Source organism: Mauremys reevesii, linkage group 7 (genome assembly GCF_016161935.1).
Source record: "Mauremys reevesii isolate NIE-2019 linkage group 7, ASM1616193v1, whole genome shotgun sequence".
Lineage (NCBI taxonomy): Eukaryota > Metazoa > Chordata > Testudines > Geoemydidae > Mauremys > Mauremys reevesii.
Window position 1 is genome coordinate 31,086,822 of NC_052629.1, and position 23,692 is coordinate 31,110,513.

A 23,692-nucleotide genomic window follows, 5' to 3' on the forward strand; every position below is an offset into this window, starting at 1 on the left:
TAAGGATCTTCCACGAAGAGTAAATACTGTACCACACTTATTTGGAAGCAATGATTACCGCTAGTGATTTTCTGTGTTTATATCACCCATTGTGTTCTAATTTAGAGGTATAATAATTAGATTGTTGTGCAAACCGAAAGAAATCCAGAAAATAGCATACGAGTATACAAACCAATAGTACTACTCAAAATTCCTCATTTCTATCATGAAGGTAATTATCCTGTTTGGATATTAAAATGTAGTGTATTTCAGTCATCATGGCTAACTTTAAGATAAAATCAGAAGTATCCCATGGTAACAAATAATTTCATACTGTATGAGGTTTTATGACAATTTCTAAAGGAGCAGTTTGCCCTCAGAAACTCTGATTACCTATCTGTTCACCTACAGGTATGTCATAAATTTAAATACTTTGCATTTTTTAATCTACATTTTTTTTTACTAGTTCACAATGTTGAAGATAGATGAATGACAGTTTTTCATGAAAACAACGTTGTTTGCCTTGCTGTGCATCAAGCTTAATTCTTAACTCTGAATTAAGGGGATTTACCACAAAACATAATTATTTATGGTCTCTGAATCTTTCATCAGAACGTAATGTTCAAGGTGCTGACTGGTTTAAGACTAATTTTTTTTTCCTGATATACCGTCAAATGTTTTTTCAAACAATATTTTTAATAGCTTTGAAAAAATGTTTAAAATCCAAATCCCCACCACAAACTGTAAATATGATCTAGATTTTGGATGCTGTTAATATTAATAAGCAATGTTCATTCATAAAATGCCAGTGATTTAGGCTTAAATCATTATAGATAAATTGAGATTTTGGAGAGAAATATTCACATGACAAAGACCAGATAAAAGAATTTACCAATTTCTTTAGCTCATTATGATCTCATTATGTATTATTATAAATGTTCTTTCATAACAAATATTGAACTGCTATTTATTTATCCGCTCCAATTTATGGAGACCCTGTACTATCAGCCACAGTTGAGTCTTAGCAAGGTAACAGAATTATGTTTTTATTTACTGTTGATTAATTGGTATGTTTTCCCCTGGAAAAATCTAATTTTAAACAAAATCCAAATATTGGTGGTAGGGCTGAACCAATCATTAATTCTGAACTGTAGATATATGACATGTAAAGGAACTGGAAGAACTCCCTAGTAATTGTAAATATACTGCTTTACTTGACATAAAAGCCTCCTTCACTCCAAAATCTCTCTACAGAAGAATTATCAAAAGAGAAGTGAAAGCCACATGACCAAGGCACCTAAATCCCCACTTGGTTATCTTCATGCATTAGCTTCATACATACATGCACTGCTGTTGGAGAAGCCATTTTGCTGAGTGCTGTTGACATACTGCTTAAGCACTGAAAATTGGAATGTAATTGATGAAATTTCTGCATCTGGGCCCTTAGTGTGTTATCTGTACATCACATAAGCTTTCCAAAAATATACTTTTAATTCTTCTAAAGAGTCCTTATATCATATGGATGCTATTAGTGTATGCAATGCAATATTACATTTACTAAATTGATGTCCAACTCTAAAAAAAGTTGTCGAGCACACTGTATAGTATTTATAAGTTTTCCCTTCTATGGGTGAAATCCTGGCCCCATTGAAGTCAATGAGAGTTTTGCCATTGACTTCATTGGGACCAGGACTTTTACCTTAGGGATCTAATTTGTATATAATTATTAATGGACATAACAAATTCTCAATATGGATTGTGGACTTGGAAAGCATTAACATGATTAGAACAGAAGGCCTGTTTTGTTTCTACTATTTTATGTTAAACAGCCAGTCTCTATGTGTGAGAAAATAGAATATAGGGAAATGCATTATTATGAGGTCTCTAAATGAGACATTAAGATCCTGAATGAGTAGTGAAAAAATAATGTGTACACTATATTCAATGAACACATTAGCAATAGGGCTAAGCCACAAAATTTGGATCTGAGTTTGAACTTTCCCAATGTTCTGGAGTGTTTTCATTGATGACCTCTGTAATATTAAAAAATCTTTACTTGTATAAAGGAAAAGGTGGAGTCACACAAACCAACAAAAACAAATTAAATCCCAAAGCTGTTGACTTATGCTTAAAATTTAATATGGGTGTGCATAAGAAAAAACCCAAAGAGAAAAAGTTCCTGTATGTTTGAAACATCTGGTTTCCAAATACAAATTTTATCATTCTGCTTTTATTTTTTAAGAAAAAAAAACCTGCTATCAAAATTGTGGACGAAGAGCCTGTACAACTTAAAAAAAACCCAACACCCTTTAAAAATATTGTTTGGTTTGGTTTGTTTGTTTGTTTGTTTGTTTTTAAAAAATTGTTAATTAAAAGCATCTACAATCAGTAATTTTTTAAAAAACCTGCAAGCTAAGGGACAAATTTTGCAAACCTAAAATCAATGGGATTTGACCCCAGGCTTTTAACAAAGACCAAACTTTTGTAATTGAATTATAAATACCTGTAAAATAAGGTTTTATAATGGGATTGCTGAAAGAATCAGAACTTTGATGAGATTCACAGGACAGGACAGAACAGAAAGAAATATACATGATGCCCTGGGCAGCAGATATGATATGAATTTGGGATGGCCATAATACTAAGAGGGTGGTAAAGCTATGACTGAGGTACACCTGCCATTCCAAAAGGCGTCAATAAATCCTTTATACGATGGTCTTGATTCTCTACTCCTTCCAAAGTGGAAGAAGAGAGCCAGTTGGGGCTCCCTGATTCACAGGTGTCAAACCCCAGTGGCAACTCAAATTTACACCAGTGGAGGATTGGACAATTCTTTACCATGACCCCTCAAATCACCCCACTACCACTACCACCCCACTGCACTCCCTTCCTTCCCCCCCAATGCCCAAGGGGAAGGGGAAGGGGAGGGGCAGTTAGTGCAGAAGGAGGCAGAGAGTTCCCTTGTGTAAGGGGAATGTTTCATTGGCTATCTCTGGCTGGTTCAAAGTGCTTTTACGCTGCATAAAGACCTTAGCTGACCAGAGAAATTCCTCCACCTGCATTTTGTTTATTGTACTTGTTTTTAAAACATTTGGAAAGCATTACAATTGTTAATTGGTACTATACTTTGCATGCCTCGCCCTGTTCCTTGTTTTGCCTTGCATCCACAAATCTGGCATCTCCTGGATGTCTCACCAAAAACTTTAAGCTTAGTGTGGCTAAAATTAAAAATTGTCACTTTATTTCTTCCTCCAAACCCTCTCCTTTTCTTGCCTTTTCTCTTACTGCTGCTAACACCACAATCCTTTCTGTTGCTCAGAAAATAACCTGGGGACATCTTCGACTCCTCTCTCTTTCTGTTTCTCACATCCATAGTGCAACCTTCAAGCTAAATTAGGTAAAATATTTTAAAACAGAAACAACACAGAAGACTCGATATTTTGGTATTTTGATGTACCTGGTCAGCCATATGCAAACTGCAAATGCTTTCCAGAGGTGACTGTGTCAGTGAATGGACTCAGCCTCACACTACTTCTAGCTGAATGGAAAAGTTGGACAATGGACTGAATGTATACTGTTAGCTGCTTGAACATATTGATACATCTATAGTCTCGCAGCACTCCTGGTATGCCTGTGATAAACATCTGCTGCTTTCACTGGCACTGTTTATATAGCATAATTACAGAGCAGCTACGCTACATGAAAGACAAAAGGGGATTGCATAGAGAGGGATCCTCAGTAAAGCAAGAAAAGAAGCATTAACAAAATATTATGCACATCATAACTGCAAGCCCCAATGACAAAAGAAAACAGTTAAATAAGCACAGTAGTTAAGATTTAGTGTGTTAAGCATTAAATCTGGGTGAATAGCTCAAAAATGTTCAGCAAGTGCTTGCTCAAAGACTTGAATTTAACACCAGTTGTGTCTGTTGTTGAATTCACTTTGGCTTTGGAGTTGCTTTCTACAAACAATCTAGAAAATGAGTTTACGGGCAGGAGTGATCACAAAAATATTTTGAATTGTAAGCAAATATTCAAGAATATTCACAGAGCTCAGGTTTAGAACTTGTCAATGCAAATATTCACAACAGAAACCTGATTTTAAGTGTAACTCATCCAATCAGCAAACAGAAATGTGCCATATGACCTACGAGTTCAATAAACCAATCAACACTTCTAGAATTTCATATCTGAACACCTTTAACAAACTGCTCATGAATGATCTAAAGACCAAAAATTATTCACCAAAAGTATTTGGTGAATAATTCGGAATACGAAATAATTTGAAAAGTTATAAACTGCTCACAGACAATTCATGAACAGACAGAATAAACTGATTGAGAATACATTACTATTAATTATTTACTCAACTCTACTTTGCATGAAATACATCATTTCAATGTTAACCATAAGAAAAAGAGTAATAATAATTAAGATACTTCCTTTGCTCCCCTGCCAAGATACAAATTTATTTTAAATGACACTCCAAAATGCTCCACCAATTTTGCAGTTGCTTCTGTGACTTGGGTAGAAAAGCTTACAGAAATCCAGAGTTGTATGCTAAGTAGTTGTTAGTAAATCATGTGTCCAAAATATGAAAGTCAAGCATCAATTTGCAAAGATTACCTGAGCTGCTAGTAGTGGCTTTGTGTCTTCCATTTCAATGACCACATCCCGACGAGGCACAGCAGACAGGAGGCTAACTGTAAATGAAACATTTTCTTAAGGTGAAATATGCCAGTCAATTTTGCTATCAGAATTTAAATTCAAATGTTATAGAAGATGTAAAAGAATTTATTTGGCATGGGTTTGACTTTTTAAAGCAAGCAGTTATTTGCAATGTTTTGTTAACTGCTACTCAGGATTAGCTCTTTATAGAAATTATCAAGCATTAGCTATGTTACATACATACTTTTCTCTCTCACATACAAACACATATCAAAAGCAATGGAGTTTGAAGAAAAAGCAATAATGGGACATTTTCAAAGCTGCAAATGGCAGGTTGGTACCTAATGCCTGTTGAAAGTCAGTGGATGTTAGACTCTTACCTGCCATTTATGGTTTTCAAAATCTTCCCATAATGGGTTGCAATTGAAAAAAAATGGTGCCTATATGCCTAATATGACAGTACAGTATAGTGAACTGATGTGGTCCATTAGGAGCCTGATCTTTAAGATGATCCATGTGGGTGCTTATGTGGTCCAAATGCATGGACCAGATTAGGTTCTATGTTTCCATGCAACTTCCTTTTTTAAAAAAGCTACTGTGGTATTTCCATCCATTCCCTGGAATAATAATGATGGCTTTCTAAGGAGCACTGAGCATAAACTAAGTAAAAGATGGGAGGTTTAAATAAACAATGGCTTTCAAAATAAATTTACTCTTAAAATATAAAGCCATCTTCGTAATAACTCCCTCTTTGCTTTCAGTCTTTTATCTTGCTCCTTGAGTGTCGTTCTCTACATCAGTACTACTAATTACAACAGTCATTTGAAAGTAGTTATATTGCATGCACATGCTACAGAAGCCTTTTGGGGATACCAGCTGATCCAGTGGGCTGACACTGCCTGTTGTAAGAAGACAGACATTGCCCTTTAGGTTGTCATCTCTCTTCTGAGGCTCTATAGATTACCACATTGGTGATTAATACTGTGAGTTTGATTTTCCACTCAAACCACACTGTCACTAACTTAATAAACAACAGTAGGTGGCTATAAATCTATTCCATATATATAGTGAACATTCAAGGTGGATTACTCCAATCTTCCTCAAAAAAGGAGGAGAATTGTTGTCATCTTCTAGCTGCCTACCTTTTAGTTGTGGTGCAATGTCTTCTGTAGTAGCATAGGGGTCACAGCGAAAGTCTTCTAGGGACTCAATGGTACACTGTCCCACAACTGGTTTCCGTCCGAACTGTCTGTGGTCTATCACTTTAATAACTAGTGATGGAGCGTATAGCTCCTCTTTGGGCAAAAGCTAGAAGTTAAAAACAGAGTTTAGTTGCTTGTGTTTAGAACCATGGTAGATAAGGAGAAAAAAGAGTTTTTGTCTGAGTAAAGACTGCAGGATTGGGCCACAGTCTCAGTAATTTAATACTGAACTCTCATGATCTGTGCAAGTATATTTGCATACATCATGCAGCTCCATGCTGTGCTAATTAAATAAATGTCAGCATAATATTTTTTAAAAAATACATTTATTGCCTCAAAGTAAGATTTCCTGAGCCTCAGATATTACAGTGATGAGGGCCGTATAAGTACCTGGACAGAGCTATAGACAGATGATCAACATAGTCATATTGATTAGTAGCATTTGGGAATATATTATTTTGTCAGCATTTGTGCAGAAATGTTTAATTATCAGTTTGAGAATTTTCAGACTCAAAGATGAATGTCTTACATTAAGTCAAAGAAGAATTGCTTATTCCTTCTATTGATTTTTCTTCTAAAAACGAAACCTAGAGTGTAGAACATTTATCACTACTGATGATCTTTGCACTGTAATTTTAACATCATACCACTTTCATGAAGAGAACAGAATATGGAAAATTTGGTGTCTTTTTGAGGTTTTTGATCACTACAGACTCCACCATTTCACCACCGCACTCTACAATGAGACTTGGAGAAGTAACAGAAGCCATTTGGTAGTTTTTCATGTTCCGTAACCCCCAGGCAAGAATCTGTAAATAAAATCCAGTATAGGCATTACTAAGGGAAACCAGTGTGCTAAAAATGATACTGAAAAAACGATGTCTTTCCAATTATAAGGTATGGCTGATTTTATCTATCTATCTATCTATATATATATATATATATATATATATATATATATATATATATATATCTATCTATCTATATATATATATATATATATATATCGAGGTGTTTTACTATAAGATGTTAATGACATTATACTGGAAAATAAGCCATCTGTATTTATTTTATTACCACATTATTTATGGAAGCAAATATATAAAGACATTTTCTACCTTCAAGATGAGATTCCTCTCATTATATTTAGTTAATTTGAGCAGAATACACTACCTCAATAGCAGTGAGCTGAACAACAGGTCTAATTCCTTGAGGTACCATGTAAAGCTTTGGTGCTCTTTGTGATGGAAGAATTGGAAGGTTGGAGCCATCCTATGAAGACAAGCACAGAAGCACCAGTTTCTCTCCTTTTTCTTAAACAGAGTGCACTGTATATAGTAAAACATTCACTACTGTAATTATTTCAATATACCATACAGTTTGGAAGAATATATATATATTTAAATTACCTTGTCCTTCAGAATAAGCTCTGCAGCTAAAAGGATGCTCCCACAAGCTTTTCCTCCATTCATTACAGGATACCAGAGAAGCTTAGGTGTGATATCCACTCCTGGGGTTAGCTTTACCATAGGAGAGCAAACGCTTCTTCCTAGAAACTCATCTTTGCCCTGGACAAATTGGCCAATCAGAAATCATAAACTTTAATTAATCTGCTATCTCCAAATAAACAACCAAATGGGAATCAAGACAAAAAAATTCACATACCACTTGGTCATTGTCAAAAAGTTCAATAACCACATTAGGTGGATTTTGTACTACTGTCTGTGGGTCTCCATAGATTTCAATTTCATTAAATATGAGCGTTTGGTCCCACATAGGATTCAGAGTTGCATGGATGATCTCAGTTGTTTTGCTTTGATGGAGGAATGAAACATGAGCATATGGATCTGAAAGACCATACAAAGATTTAGAAAATATAATTAAAAAAAAAACCCAACATGTCCAGATCCTCAGCTGATGGAAATTGGCCCATGTACACCAGATGAAGATCTGGCCCACATTATTTTCCTTCCCTCTTTGTCTCCTCCCAGTTCAAGTCTCTTTACCTCAGTCTATAACAAACACCTATGGGTGGTGATAGCAGGCAGCATGCAACCCTATTACAAAGTATAACATCCCACTGTATTGATTAGAAAAATCTTAACCTGCTAGTATTAAAAGCAGTGCATGTAACTCTAAAATGTAATATTTATAGACACCACAGTGACAGTGTGGTAGAAATACCTGGATACATAACTCTCCACCCACTGTAATGAATATGTAACCCTCTGGAGTGGAAGGGTGTTATGTATGAACCTACGCATGTGAGCTATGAAAACTAATCTGACCTGAACCTTCACTTATTCCTCCATTGAACCTTTCTTGAGGCTTGAAAAGTTTACCATTTTTCCTTCACTTTCACATGCCTGCGTACTTCCTGTTCTAGCTTGAATCAGAAGTTCAAGTGCCTTAAGACCATCACCAAATAAATAGATAAATAAATAAATAATTTTGGCCTGATTATAAACAAGGAATGTCCAGAAATCTCTGGGGAGATTTTTAATCGGGTCTTGGGGACCAAAGATTGCTTAGCGGAGCTAACCCTGAGGGGAAAAGAAACGGACACAATCCCATTGCCCTGGGTACTTGCCCACCATAGCTGTCAAAACTCATCTGTGAATTCCCCATTATGACAGGTACCTCAGTTTTTCCTTTAAAAAGTCTCTTCACTCTGTGTATGTGTCACAGCATTAAAACCTATCCTTTCTGTCCAAAGCACTCAAGAGCCATCAAGTCACTGGAGGTCCTCACACAGTGGCAGAATTTAGGCTGTTACAAGATTGGTAATATTTTTCATTATCAAGCATGCCTGGATTTGAAACTACAACTTGGAGGGTGATAGTCTTCATATTTTGTTACTAGTTTCCTGAGCCATCTGGTTCCCTCTTCAAAGCCCTTCGTGATATACAAATACATCATCACACACAATGGAATGGTTAACACAGAACTGATGATGAACTTTTAAATTCTCAGTTTGGTTACCGCAGAGTTTGCTCTGTGCACATCTTGACCACCACAATAATGTGTGTAATGATTAAAATGTCCTGTGAATCAGAAAATTAGCTTGAAAACTAAAACGAAATTTTGGCTATATGAGCCTCCTCTTACAATTACTGATATATATCCTCTATCTAAGCTTCTCCTTGATGCACAACTCCATGGACTCATAAATAATACAAAGAGCTCATTCTAGTTCTGACTAGATGCTGAACAATAAATTCTACCAGGCTATTGCACAGATCAAGCTTTGGCCTCAAACATGCTTATTTATGGCAGCCCCCTTCCTCTTGTTAAAACAGAACTATATGATTGAGGTGTTCTAAGCCTACTATTAGGTAGACCTCTAAATCATCGGGATCTCTTAAGAAGGTATCTGATGATGGATATTAACATTTCCTGTACAAATTGCCATTACCAAGCACCGGAGGCTATTTTAAAGGTTATCTTTAGGTCAGCTTCAACAGCCCCTAGCTAAGTAACTAATCCAAGTTTTATGTACTTTTATGTAAACCTTCAAACATTATTGCTGTTAAAGTACAAGGTTAGGCATTTAGGTTTATGTGTGTCTGCATCTGAGGTATCTGTCAATTAGGGGGGGTGTTGTTGTAGATCCTTTGTATTTCTTTTTAATTGCTGCATATTCAGATAAGTCCAAAACAGTGACATATGCTATGTACAAAAAAATTGAACTCAGACAACATATGAGAAAACAGCATCACTGCTACAATATACTTCATTCTATGTTTCTATAACAAATTATGGAATGCACTAGATATGTTCAATTAATAATAAAAAGGGAAGAAGAGGAAGAGAGATGAAAACGTGGAAAAACAAACAAACAAAAACCCTGAAAAACCCAGCCCCCCATCCACAGTGTATTCATTCTATCCCTACCCTGTTAGAAGTTCAAAGTCATGTTTATACAGTATCCCATTCTGTCCATGCAGTGGAATTTTTCATTGCGACTAACAAACACTAAATACTTGAGTACCTCATTAACTATTAGTTTACTCTAGATTACAAAGATACAGACTGATACACATAGGTAGAAATATCTAAGACTTTCCTTATGTATAGAGCTATGATAAAATCATACAAATGAATACCAGGAGTAAAAGCAATTTGTCTGATCATCATGCTACTATGGATAAACTACTACAGTTTATAAATCTTTACAATAGATCATGTGGCACTATTGCCTATTAAGGGTAAAACATTTTTAGTTCCTGTACAATTAAGCACTAATGAATACCTTTGTACAAATAAACAAGATCCACGCTTAGCAGTAAGGTACATATAATCTGCAATTTCTGTACAAGTCAATATTAGTGCTAACGTAATATAAAACTTTAGATAAGGCAAGAACTTGTTGATACAACAAGCAGATATAGCTTGATTCACCTCTGCTACCCTATGGGGGGTGGGGCAGGAATACACACTGCACAGTCTTGAGCAAAAAGGAGAAGCTAGGGCCCAGGAGAGATTCATCCATGGGGAAGTATAGGCAATATTTGCACGACCTCTCCCTACAGGAGAGGACCTGGGAGAGCTGTCAAGGGGGTACTGCTGAATCAGTGCATTTCCTGGATGCACTAACCACCCCTCCTTGTTGGTCACTACTGTGCACTTTGGGGATGTGCTGGCCAGCTCCGGATCCCACTCAGTAAAGCTGTAATTGCTGCCATAGGGGCTTACAGCAGGTGAATCAAGCTATCCTATAGCTGAAATAAGCTATTCATTCATTGTAGGGAGTGGGTTTGTTGACTTGAATAGGATTTTTCCATACCTGAAAAGCTGTCTTTGTCCAAAGCAATAAGATTTCTTGCCTGATAGATGTAGCAGCGAAGGTGGTAACTATACACTCCTATACAAAATAAACAAAATGAGAGTCCAGATGTAGTGGTTAGAATTAAATGAGTGTGATTCTTTTAATTAGGCTATTTTGCATTTGTAAAACAGGCATTCAATGGCTTCTGAACCAAAGAATGAGCAATTTTAGCACCATATATTAACTTGATTATTTGTGACCAGTGTACTGGTACTATCAGGCTAATGTATGGGAGCTGCTTCTACAGCCCAGCACAAAGTAGATGAAGATCCCTAGAATGGAATGAAATGGAGGCCATTCAGTTTTTTCACTTCTGACTCTGCAGGAGACTTTAAAAAGTCCTAACAATTTACTCTATTCAAAAGATGTAACTTCTCATGCACCTGTCTGCAATTATATGGGATTAGAGGTCAGGACCAACACTTCTTTCTTCAAGACTTTGAAGGTAGAAGTAGCACTGAAAACTGCAGGATTCACCCCAACGCAAGCTAGACCTGAATGTATTTTTGAACATTTTTAAATTCCTCTTTGTCTCCCCCATATCCAGAACGTTGGTCAATACAGTTCCTTGGCTTACTTTGGGCCAAAGCCTGATCCCACGAATTCAATACAAGTGTTGCCATTGACTCAAAAGGGAGCAGGAGCTTATTTAAGCATATTAGACATTTTATTTAAAACAATAAAATTCCATAAAATGGTTTTATTAGTGCAACATCTGAAGATCAGAGGGGAAATAGAAACAAAAGTCTGAACTGGAAACTTTTTTTTTTTCGGCTTGGCTTTTTATTTTCAGCTAAATCCTATTTGAATTCTGAAAACCAGTTAAAGGGCTTGTAAACCAAAGTTCTGGTTCCTTCCTCTGATGCTTCCTCCCCTTCCCTCCCCCCGAAAGTGTACATTATGCTCATGGCAGGTAATTCTTCATTTTCCACCATTGCTTGGTTACAGCAGAATTTAGCAAGCTGCTCCCAGATTTATTTGACTATGGTTAAAAGGAAGGGAGAGGGACAACTCGGGGGTTCCAGTAGACTGTAATAAGAGCATGTGTACAAAGAGGAAGAGCTGAGCTGAGAGAGGACTGTTTGGCTCTAGATCTGGATTATGTTTAGATTAGAGTTTGAGGCTGAAATGCAGCTCAGTTTTATATTCAGATTTGGCAAGGGTAAATCTGGTTGGCTGCTTCGATTAGGTAGCCAATGAAAGAAGCATTTGGCTCCAAAAGAGTAGAGTGAATGGAGGGTCAATAGCACAACTGTCTATATTGCACTATTACTAATAGGGTCCTATCCATCAATCTACTTTAGGTATCTGTAAGGCACCTATCAACATGGGAATTAAGCATCTCTAAATTTTCCTATAATTATGAGCTACTAGAGATTATTTGACCCATATTCTTTAACCCAGTTTATTGGTTTTGGTCCTGTTCACTCAAATATTTTTATTAACTTTTCTCCTGATAGGATTTATATTTAGATCGGCAAATCATGGAAACAGACAAAGTTGAACATTATTAGTTGTATTATGCATGGTTTGTCTTCCAGTAGCCACTCAAGGCCCCAGTCAGGGATCTGACCATCATCGTGCTAGGAGACGTATGAGCATATAGTTAAAATACAGACATTGTCCCAAACAATTTACAGTCTTGGTTAGTAACAAGATGCAACAAATGGATGTGACAAGTACGTTGGTGGGGTTTGGGGGAAGGAGGATGGGGTAACAATGTGGTTCACTACCTGGCTACTGATTATCAGTGATCGGTATGCATAACAACAGAAGTGAGTCATTAAGCAGGGATCTGGGAAAAACCTACTGTCAAAACTGCAGGAAACAATTGGAGTGTTGGCACCAAATACACGTGTGGCAGACTCCTTGGCTTTTTCGGAACTCTTCCCCTCTTCATCATCAAGGCTAGTGTCTGCTCCCTAAAATCATATACAAAACCAAGTTCACTGACATTTACATATACAGAAACAACCTGATCTTCATGTTAATGGCTTCTTATGTACACACTGGGCTTCATTTGCTCCTGTTGAGGCAAGAAGAGGTGCAAATTGTACCTCCCTGAACAAATGAAGCCTAGAGTACCGCAGAAGAAGTTCAAGCTTGGCTGCAGGCAAAGATGTTTGTTCTGCCACTCTCCTTTGGGAAGACAATTTTTAAGTTGCAGTCAAAGAAATCTGTCTGGTAGTCATGTCCACTTCCTGGCCAACGCTGCCTGATTTGGGGGGTAAACTGGCCACTTGCAAGCAGGGCAGATGAGAAGGAGGGAAAGAGGGAACAATTGTATTGGGGGCCTGAGCTTGGGGGACCCCAAAATTTATGTCTGTGTAAATAAAGTGAAATGGAAGGGGCTGGGATGCCAGTGAACATCATGTACCATTTCTCTCGATGGGCCTTCCTGCAAGCACCCTACTACAGGAGAGGTTGCAAGCACTCTACACTGGCCACCAACCTCCTTTAGAGAGCTATTCTGTTGCTGGGGGCATTATCCCCCCAGTTACACTGGCACAAGCTGGCAGCAACTATGAGCTGTGTCTAGCCCAATATTTATTAGTTAATAAAGGTTAAAAGGAACAGACACTAAAAAGCAAATTTTCAAAACTCCATGGGAGTCAGGACCTGGGGAAGTGGAGGAAAGAAAATAGATATTATAAACTAGATGCCTGTTATTTGCTGCTTATGATGCAAAACAAGAAAAAAATGTAGCCCCACTGCCACACATTGGATTTTCCCTAGTATGATGCCACCATCCTTTCTGTATCTAATATCCTAGTAAAATATACTACTTTCTCACACTATGCTCTTTATACTATTCCCTAGTTAATGCCTTAGCATATACAATGTATCCCTTTAATAAACCTATGGAATAATTAAATTGTGACCATAGAGATATCTTTCTATCTTCTTTCCCGCTAGTTGTTTGATGCAAATATCCAGCAGAGGCAATGCCTGTCCATACCTATTACTGACACAGTTACTCTTTATGCATTTGATTTATACCCTTGAGCAGCTTTACTTTAGTTGGACCAGCTCCTTTGATTTTCCAGGCGGGTGGATCATCTAGGGGTTCAGTTTCTGCTGCCAAGTCTCATAACATGCTAACAGATAAATAATTGTAGGAGTCAAATAATATACGTATTATGCGTGAGGTCAGACAATATGATCATCATGGTCCCTTCTGGCCTTGAAGCCTATGAACGCCTCAATCACACAGCAATTTAATGGTTATAAAGCATCTCATGCAGTAGCTTGCTGTATTTAATAACAACATGTTAATGTTCCCTCACTAATTTTAAATCTTATTTTTCCTGTTAATTAAACTATTACTGCTGTGATTTTACTACTTACAAGAGCACCTTCAAGTTTAAAGATAGCTGCTGCACCATGTGTGTCTGAAGGAGCCATTTTTCTCCTCCAGCGTCTACGGCGGAATGTATCAGAACTGCATTGTTTCCAGTGAAACTTCCAGCCAATCAAAGATGCATATTCCCATCCTTCTTGATCTTCATAGGATGCCTTTACCTAGGAGACATCAGAAGAAATGCAAACCATCCACACTGTACTTACGTAAATGTCATAAAAAGTCTGCAATAGTTACAACAAAAACAATCAACCCTTTTCAAAATAAACTCTAAGTGAAAGACAAGGACACTATTCTACAGCAGGAAAGGGAAACTGACTGCATGTCAAATAAAGTTGTTTTAAAATATTTTTCTTTGGGTAGAAACAGAATGTAGTTCTGCACTCAGACTTATCTCTGAGATGCATTTCAAACACATTTACCTCTAAAATCATGTATTATGTGTAAGAAATAGAAACCCTTAACTACAGTTGTAATCTGCTCCTTTTACCTTTACTCCTGTTGCTTGGCTTGGATCCTTTTTGCGTTTTCGCACCAGTCTTCGCCGTCTGTGTGTATGATACATTTTCTCTGCAGCAACCCAGGACTTTGGCTTATTGTCTGGAGGAATGGTAATTCCATATTCCCATCCTAAAACAGGATTTGTTAGTTATCTTTCAGATAAACAGTATAAGTTATAAACAAGAGGAGTTTGGGTTCAGTGTTAAAGCAGTTCTGCAGATGGTCAAGTTTCATTGGAAATAAAATAAATTCATAAGGGACTATTTTAGTATTGCCAACCCTAAACATTTAAAAGTCAAGGGTCATGTCACCAAAAAAATCAATATTTTGGCTTTAAAATCATGAGATTTTATTTTTAAAAAATCCATTTGGAGTTCTTTTTATTTACTTACTGGGTTTTGAGACTTTAGGGAGCATTGGGGTCATACATGCATTCTTTACAATGGGGAGGGCTAGAAACTTGTTTTTTATTTTAAATGGAAGCTGGAATTCAAACATAATCAGATGACCTCAGGTTTTAAGAGACACACCAATTATTGTGAGAAACATGACAAAACCACAAGATTTGGCAACACTGCTTTTTATATTTCCACTGTACAGAATTGGAATTCAACAGCCAGAATTCTGGGGTCCAGATTTTTATGTAGTCTGACTTTCTGCTGTGGAAGGTATTATGACCTCATGCACTGAGACTTAACCTTAGCACAGGTGGCAAAACTACATAAGAGGAGTAAGAAAACTTAGATTCCAATGATGCCAAACAGCCAGTTGTTTCACTGGACTTTAAAAAAAAGAAAATAGCTATCCGAGAGTATCCGGGTTCTTTAGAATTCATCCAAATTCACTTCTGGGCTTCAGATACTCTTCTCTTAAAACTGTCCCTTCTACTTTCCCAAGTCCCTTGTTTCTTGAACTAGTATAGAAATGTTCCATAGATTCCTTGTTTACTGGCAAGCTTTGAAGTCAAATATTTCCCCCAAACATCCCTCTATATCCTAACAATCATCTCGTTACATGGTTTACACCACACCGACACCCTCTGAAACCATTTGCTGCTGGATCGATGGCTCCATTTTATATTTGGATTAATTATGAGCAGGTGGAAATAAGAGCAGTTCTAGTAACAAAGAGTCTCTCTTTACTGTGCTTGCGAATTTCTAAAGTTCATAAGACCAGTGGTCCATGTAATCTAGTATCCCGTCTCAGACAGTGGCCAGCACCAGGCGCTTCATAGAAGGGCACAGGAAACCCCATCATTGACAGCTTTATAACCAGCCCATGATGTAAGTTTCTTTCTAACCCTTTTCGGGCAGAGTTGGGTTATGCCCAGAAGATTGAGGTTTTTATTTTCCTTTTAATATAACTGTGGATATTCTCATTGCCTATATAAATATATCATTATCTATACCAGTCCTTTTTTAAATCCTACTAAGCTTTTGACCTCAATGGTATCTTGTGACAATGAGTGCTTAACAACTTAAACAAGACACAAAAAAGTACACCACCTTGGATTCTGCTTGATGAAATGTGATTACGTACACAGCAGGCAACCTATGAAACTTCACCTACTGTGCAAAATGGTGGTGCCTGTGATCCAAGGGAGGCCAGTTTTTTTTGTTACTAGTACTTTGCATGATGTCATGGCAAATTCATGTCCTACTGTGGGATGCTGCATAATGTAGTGGGGTTTTTGTTATACTGATGGTAGACTGGTGAGTAAAAGTAGGGTAAAAATGGGAATAGATATAGGTAGTGGGCATTTTTAATTGTGGATTCCTTTTATAACTGGTACCAGTTTTCTGGGTACATGGTGTAAATATTATCATTAAGTGTAAATATTATCATTAAGATGAAATAGATAATAATGAACTACTTGAAGCATGTGGCTTTGTCTACACTAGATTCTTCATTAAAATTTCCCATATTGCTACCACCAATACTGGGAGCCCTAGACTAGATTGGCCATTGGCATTTTAACCACAGTGTTGTCTGACCCTCTTCAGAGAAATCCCCCAAAGGCCAGTATGGGGTTGAAGTAGGTCCTGCAGTGTAGATCCCTAGACCCACTATGCACTCTCTGTTGGATCCAGGGGAATGGTAGCTGAGTCCTTTTTCTGCACAGGAAGAGGAGAAGTGTGCATGGGGATCTCCTTAGTATGTCAGTCTTGAGGATAGAATCGGATGCCCTGTTATTTCAGCCCATAGATTTCCCAGGTGGAAATATTCAACCATTACTTTATATTTTAAAGCTGATGGCAGTTTTGCCTGAGTAGAGAATGCAGTATCATTCCTTTGGACTGTAATCTGGCATTTTGTCCCTTCAACCTATTGCACTGCATTATTCAAAGGAACACACAAATAAAGAACTATCATTTTCAGGCAAACCACCAGAACTTAAAAATAAATTTACATGTGATTCCAGGTGGAAAAGGGGAGTATGACTGTGGTCCTACTGCCTTAAATAAGTATAACACATGCTCAGTCTCTCATGCACCTGCAGAGTGTTTCATTCAACACCAGCCTACATCATCATCATCATTATGGAATTGACCAGAGATCCCAATCAGGATGGGAACCCCATTGGGATAAGCACTGTACAAACGTCCAAGAAGAGCTGGTTTCTGACCCAAACAAATTACAATCTAATATAAAACAATAAGTTGAGTGCAACAAACAACTGGAGTATGAGGGTATTAGTTTTATAACCGTGTGCTTATATAGCTATCCAAAACTTGATGGTCCTAAATCATAACATTTTTTTAAAATTATGAAACAACAGCTAGATTCTCCATAAGTTAAGGTTGCAGCCGAGTTTCTATTTAAAGCCACATTTTGCCGCCTCTTTACGTTCTACATGCACAAAAACAAAATCAGCCTTGAAATATAAAAACTTCCCAGAAATCACTAATGTTCCTCTACCTAGTTACTAACATGCTCTTGGTTACTGGTATTTCAAAATATCGTAGTGAGGCATAACAACCTGTTGAAAGTTTTGGAATACATTCTTCTATCTGTTTGACTGTGAAGAGTTTGTCCTAATAAGTATACTTTAAACAGTTAATCTTACCTTTCTCATCCACTGCTCGATTTATATCATATATCCAAGCATCATCCTCCCAGATCCAACTAGGGGGACAGGTAATCTCACCAGGTGGTGCAGTTTTTTCTCCATTCTTTCAGGTAGGAAAAAAACAAAGGGTTATTATGTAAAAAATGCACATGTAGCATAACCATATTGTAAGGCTGTATAGGAAGTTGGTTTGATGGGCTCAAACCACCCACTCTCAGCTGCAACTCAGGATGAAGCAAATATTTTGGTAATAAATAGCTGGTGAAACATCCCTGTATTCTTCTGTACTAACTTGTTTTAGGACACATATTTTCCTAAAGTCAAAATAAAATGTTAGACATTTCAAAAGCCCATAATGCGGTGAAAAATTAGTAAAAGGGGGAGCAAAATAGCTCACAGCTAAGCAGAACTCTTGTAACCAGAATTTTAAAAAATGAAAAGTACTAATTTATAAGAATCTCACCACATCTGTGTAGGGCTCCTCAGCTGCTTTCCATTCTCCTGCAGGATAACGACTCTCATTTTGGTACACTTCATCTGTAAACTCACTGTGACCCGCATCAGCTTCAGTCAGCAAACTGTGAAGTCAAAAGCAAATATATTAGCAAAGCAAATCGTTAAACTACAATTACTGAATAGAACTACTGTAGAATGTGTGCACATGTGCATGCATACAAAAAATTATCACCATTCTCCAATGGATGGCTGAATAATTCTGAGTCTATGTGCCAAAAGCCCTATTGCTATTAGCTAATTGAGATTTTTCTTCAGCCGCAGTGGCAGACGCCTGTGCTTTTGGAGTTTTATTGCACTGTCACTGTGAAGTTCCAAATATCCATAGAGTGCCCTATAGACCACATAAAGACGTCTTTTCCTAGAATGTCCCACCATTGCTATCTAGACCTGCTTTGAACGCTTTCAAAAAGTGTATAGATGTAAATATATAAAATACTAATGCATATCATATGAGAACGCACGTATTTCATATGTACACGTATAAAATATAAACAATTCTCACATCAGAGTTTTCTTTCACATTTTCTTCAAGTCTTTCGATCACTTATTCTGTGTAAATCACGGGTATTTTTCAAGCCTATTTTGTCCATTTACACTGCACTAAATACAATAGTGCTGGATCACTGTTATAGTTGAATGATTGACAATCATAACATGAAAAAAAATCAACATTTCCCTGAAGACTACCTACGAGCTACGCATGACTACACATCAGCTAACTTAGGCTAAGGAGGGGAAAGGCAATTAAATGGGCTGCCGGCTGATTCTTTTGTCGCAACTAGTTTATTTGTTCATTAAAATGTTGCTGAAATGCATCCAATATCAAACTTTTTCATCCACATTACAGTACTCAAGTTTCCCAATTTTTCAAAAAAAAAAAAAAGTTAGCTGTACTGTGAATTTGGACTAACTTGACTTTTCTCCACCTCCCAGGTGTGACTGAGTTTAAACAGAAAATCAAATATTTTACTGATATATTTTTTAAACTGTAAACATGATAATTAAAAGCTTACTAATTATTTGAGATAAAATAAATTTCTCCGGTTTTAATTGCCTGTCAGATTCGATTTCAGAAAAGGCTGAAATTTGTTTTGTAATGCCATCTACTGGTCAAATAAAGTTGTGTGGGTTATTTTCTGTCTAGTGGAAGAGATCAGGCATAATTGTTATTTCATATTTTTACAAGAGGCTTTTCTTCTTTGTCAGCTGAACTGTTCTCAGATGTACACTTATTGTTTTTCTGCATGTCATAGACCATCAATTGAAAAAATTAATCTTGAAAATCATGAAGATTTAACTGCTAAATTTTAAGGACTCAATAGCAGGTCTCTTCTGATGTACAGTGGCAGTCCTCCTATTCTTGCTCACTGCCAGAACACAAGAAGAAAAAACAGAGGTGAAATTCTTAGCCCTACTGAAATCGATAGGAATTTTTGGGCCAGAATTTCACCACTAGTAACTATTACAATTTAATCCATTCTATCTCTGTGTATGTGAACATGCACTATTATTAGGCTGCATCTCTTAAAAAAGCAAAATAAATAAAAATTAAAAGCCCCATTGGATGACCTCCCCATCTAGATGATGATTTGTACGCAGTGTAGATATGATGTGAACTGGAGGTTTAAAATGGACTCCACAGTAAGCTGAAATCGGAAGAAGCTTTTGTTAAACAGACAGCCACCTGATCTATCACAGGGTACGTCTTCACTACCCGCCATATCGGCGGGTAGCAATCGATTTCTCGGAATTCGATATATCGCGTCTCATCTAGACGCGATATATCGAACTCCGAACGCACTCCCGTGGACTCCGGAACTCCACCACCACGAATGGCAGTGGCGGAGTCGACGGGGGAGCCGCGGACATCAATCCCGCGCTGTGAGGATGGGTAAGTAATTCAAACTAAGGTAGTTCGACTTCAGCTATGCTATTCGCGTAGCTGAATTTGCGTACCTTAGATCGACCCCCACCCCAGTGTAGAGGCCTTAGGTACTTATATGCAGGGCTGGCTCCAGGCACCAGCTGACCAAGCACAGGCTTGGGGCGGCACCTTGGGGCGGGGCTGCGCTTGTTTTTTTTGTTGTTGTTGTTCGGCGGGGCAGTGCTGGAGGGTTTTTTTGGTTTGTTTTTGTTTCCAGCGGCCGGCGCTCGGGGGGGGGGTGTTTTGGTGGTGCAGCATTGGGGGGGGCAGGGGCTTGGGCAGTGTGCCATTCGGGGCAGGACTGGGCAGCGTGGCGCTTGGAGGGGCGGGGTTGGGCAGCATGGTGCTTGGGGGGGCGGGGGCTTCGGGCAGCATGGTGCTCGAGGGAGCGGGGGCTTCGGGTGGCGTGGTGCTGGGGGGCACGGGGGCTTTGGGCGGCACTGCGCTTGTGGGGGCAGGGCTTCGGGTGGCATGGTGCTCGGGGGGGTTCGGCAGCATGACGCTCACAGGGGGACGTGTGTTATGGCAGGGCGGTGCTCTTTTTTTTTGCTTGGGGCGGCAAAAAAATTAGAGCCGGCCCTGCTTATATGGCTGCATCGCTGTAGTAATCTGAGCCCCTCACAGTCTGCAGGGTATCCTTAGCGTTCTCTCAACACCTCAGCTGTACTTCCATGTTACAGATGGAGAACAGAGGCACAGAGAGTTTAAGTGACTTGCCCATGGTCACACAGCAAGTCTATTGCAGAGCAGGGAATTGAAAAATTGCAGCCAGGTCTTTAGTGTCCCAGGCTAGTCCCCTAATTACTGGAAATCCTTTCTACATGTTCACAGCAGAAGGTTCATCCTTCCTTCTAACAATGTAAACACGGATTGTACTGTTATTAAATAGCTTTGGCTGATTGGCTAACTTACTTTCCTTCTACAAAAATTCTGTTTAAAACCTGCCCAACCCCACTTAAACCCAAGAGATGAATTTATTCTGCACATTCTGAAAATAACTAGGAAACATTGCAAACCCCTTATTGCTGTTTGATTGTGTAGGAATCAGAAATCTGACCTTCTTTCAGGATCAACCATCCATTCTCCTTCCCACTCCCAGCCCTTTGGGGGCAAAAAGAACTCTCTTTTCAATTTAATTTTTCCTGTGACATCAGAAAACTTGTGGCGACCGACTAGTCCTGAGGTGCCCCACTTTCCAAACATAAGAGCCTGATTTTCATACTGTTTGAGAGAGAAGAAGAAAAGAGCACTTTAGGGTCCAAAGAAAAGCTCTTAGGAAAATACAAGCATATATTTCTGTAATCATTACAACTCAAACATTCTACTATATGAGGCCCATATCTGAAATCAAAGGACCAACCTATCAGATAGAAAGTATAGGTAAGCTCAGGGCTGGCGCTTCCATTAGGCGACCCCAGGCGGTCGCCTAGGGCGCCAGGATTCGGGGGGCGGCATTTTGTGCACTCCCCATGGGGTGCGCGGGAGCTTCCGGTTCTGCTCCCATTGAGCCGCCGAAGAAGGACCTTCTGCTGACGTGCCACAGAAAACAGCGGCAGGCAATTGAGCAGCTCAATAACTGCCGCTGTCGCCTGCGGCATTTCGGCGGAGGGTCCTTCTTCGGCGGCACTACAGGAGCGGAACCTCCCGTGTGCCCCGTGGGGAGTGCACAAAATGCCGCCCCCCAAATTCTGCCTATGGCGCCAGAAACTCTGGCGCCGCTCCTGGGTAAGCTAGCCTTATAAACACCATTTATGGTGCACCATGTAAACAGAAATGGGTCACGCTGATTTACCAAACCTGTCCATGTTCAAATCCAGACAAGTAGGTCAATCAGACAAAATATTTGTTCCTTCAAACAGCTGGGTACCACTCTATTTCATGTCATTATTCATTACTAACCTCACAAAGTGGCACTTAGAATAATGATATCAGAACTAGTGACTGGCAGAAGCTAAAGATGGTGCTTCAGATGTTAAAAATTTGTCTCAAATACAACTTTTCATATAACTAACAGCATCCTTTTCATGCTTGAGAGACGGCTCTTAGTAAATCCATTGGAGTGCCATATTTTCATACTGTTTCATACTCCAAACAGAAACAAGTAGGGGTGCTATCTCCTCTGTATCTGCTGTCTCCATCTCCTACCACATTTCCTCCTCACCCCTACTCTGCCACTGACAACTTCAAATGATCCCTTCATCTCTTCCTCCTACCCTCCTCTCAGTGCCTCTTCAATGCTGTCCTGTCTGCAGTGAATCCCCTCCCAATCTACATCCCCTCTTCATTCAAATCTACAAACTTACTGCTTCCATGTTGTCTACAAGAGACAGCTTTAACTTTTTGGTAAATACATTTCCATTATAATGAGAACATGTACCATACATTAATCCCTGCATGATCTTGTTCGTATAAACCTTGTCCTTCTCCATGAATCCTTATAAATCGGATTATAAATTGATCAGGGCAGGCATGATAGGACTGATTCTGATCTTACACTAGGTTCACACGCTCACGCTTCCATTGTCTTTAATGGAATTATTCTTGATTTACACAGCCGTATGTTGAATCAAAATTAGATCCCAGATTGGTTTTGGTTTTGGGCTTTTTAAATCCCTTCCTCCTATAAAATTCCTAGAAAATTTTTGGATTACTGTACAAATAGTAAAAACTTTGTCCCATAATGATTTGTATTTTATACTTAAGAAATCATGGATTTTGACATTCACTTTCTATTTTAAATTACTTTCACTACAGGTGCCTGAGTACTGCCAACTCAAGTAACTGTAGGGATGATGGCTACACAGGCTGCTGTCATGATGTCATACTGGCAGTGGTTCAGCAACTATATAGATGTTGGCAGGGCCGGCTCCAGACCACAGTGCGCCAAGCGCGCGCTTGGGGCGGTGTCCCGTGGGAGGGTGGCAGGCGGCTCCGGTGGACCTCCCGTAGGCATGCCTGTGGAGGGTCCGCTGGTCCCGCGGCTCCGGTGAACCTCCCGCAGACGTGCCTGCGGGAGGTCCACCGGAACCGCAGGACCAGCGGACCCTCCGCAGGCACATCTGCAGGAGGTCCACCGGAGCCGCGGGACTGGCGCAAATCCTAGAGCCGCCCCTGGATGTTGGTGTCCATTACTGGTTCAGCACATTGTAGCCATTAGTAGGAAGTGCACGAAAAGGATGCCTGAAGCTTATCATTAACAGAAGAAAAAAATTGTTTCTTGGATTAGTCTAGATTCATCTGTTATTTTGGTCTCTACGATTACAGCATAGCAAGAAGGCTATTTTAAATATTATCCACCTAATTTTCACCACCCCATTATACGTGGTAACTCTTAACACTGCCATGTTATGGTATGTTCTCTTGTAATTGGAATTTGCTGGGTTTGCCTCAATTTTCCTGTAGTGTTTGTTTCAGTGACTCTTTCTGCTCCTGTGGAACCATTATTAACCAATAAAGCCTATGCTCATCTATTCTCTGCTCAGATATGAACAAGCAATTAAAGTAAAAGGTTCTTCACACAGCAACATGTTATGGGCCAGATTTTAATCTTAATTATGCCAATATAAATCTAGAATCACTGTACTGAAGTCAGTGGAGTTGCTCCAGATTTACACCTATCTAATCAAGATCAGAATCTAGTTTT

At 38.8% G+C, this 23,692-nt stretch overlaps 1 protein-coding gene across 2 annotated transcripts in view; it reads right to left on the bottom strand.

Moving 5' to 3' along the window:
- Positions 1–23,692, bottom strand: part of MYOF (myoferlin) — a 113,448-nt gene that overhangs the window by 17,482 nt on the left and 72,274 nt on the right. For both annotated transcript variants that reach the window (XM_039480977.1, XM_039480976.1), the window contains 13 exons: positions 21,107–21,270; positions 18,073–18,187; positions 17,607–17,712; positions 14,529–14,668; positions 14,026–14,199; positions 12,488–12,599; positions 10,636–10,713; positions 7,515–7,696; positions 7,259–7,417; positions 7,023–7,121; positions 6,497–6,658; positions 5,790–5,955; positions 4,606–4,682 (listed from right to left, as the gene is read on the bottom strand). In XM_039480977.1, the coding sequence (XP_039336911.1) occupies positions 4,606–4,682; positions 5,790–5,955; positions 6,497–6,658; positions 7,023–7,121; positions 7,259–7,417; positions 7,515–7,696; positions 10,636–10,713; positions 12,488–12,599; positions 14,026–14,199; positions 14,529–14,668; positions 17,607–17,712; positions 18,073–18,187; positions 21,107–21,270 (1,734 nt within the window). The remainder of the gene's footprint in view (positions 1–4,605; positions 4,683–5,789; positions 5,956–6,496; positions 6,659–7,022; positions 7,122–7,258; positions 7,418–7,514; positions 7,697–10,635; positions 10,714–12,487; positions 12,600–14,025; positions 14,200–14,528; positions 14,669–17,606; positions 17,713–18,072; positions 18,188–21,106; positions 21,271–23,692) is intronic.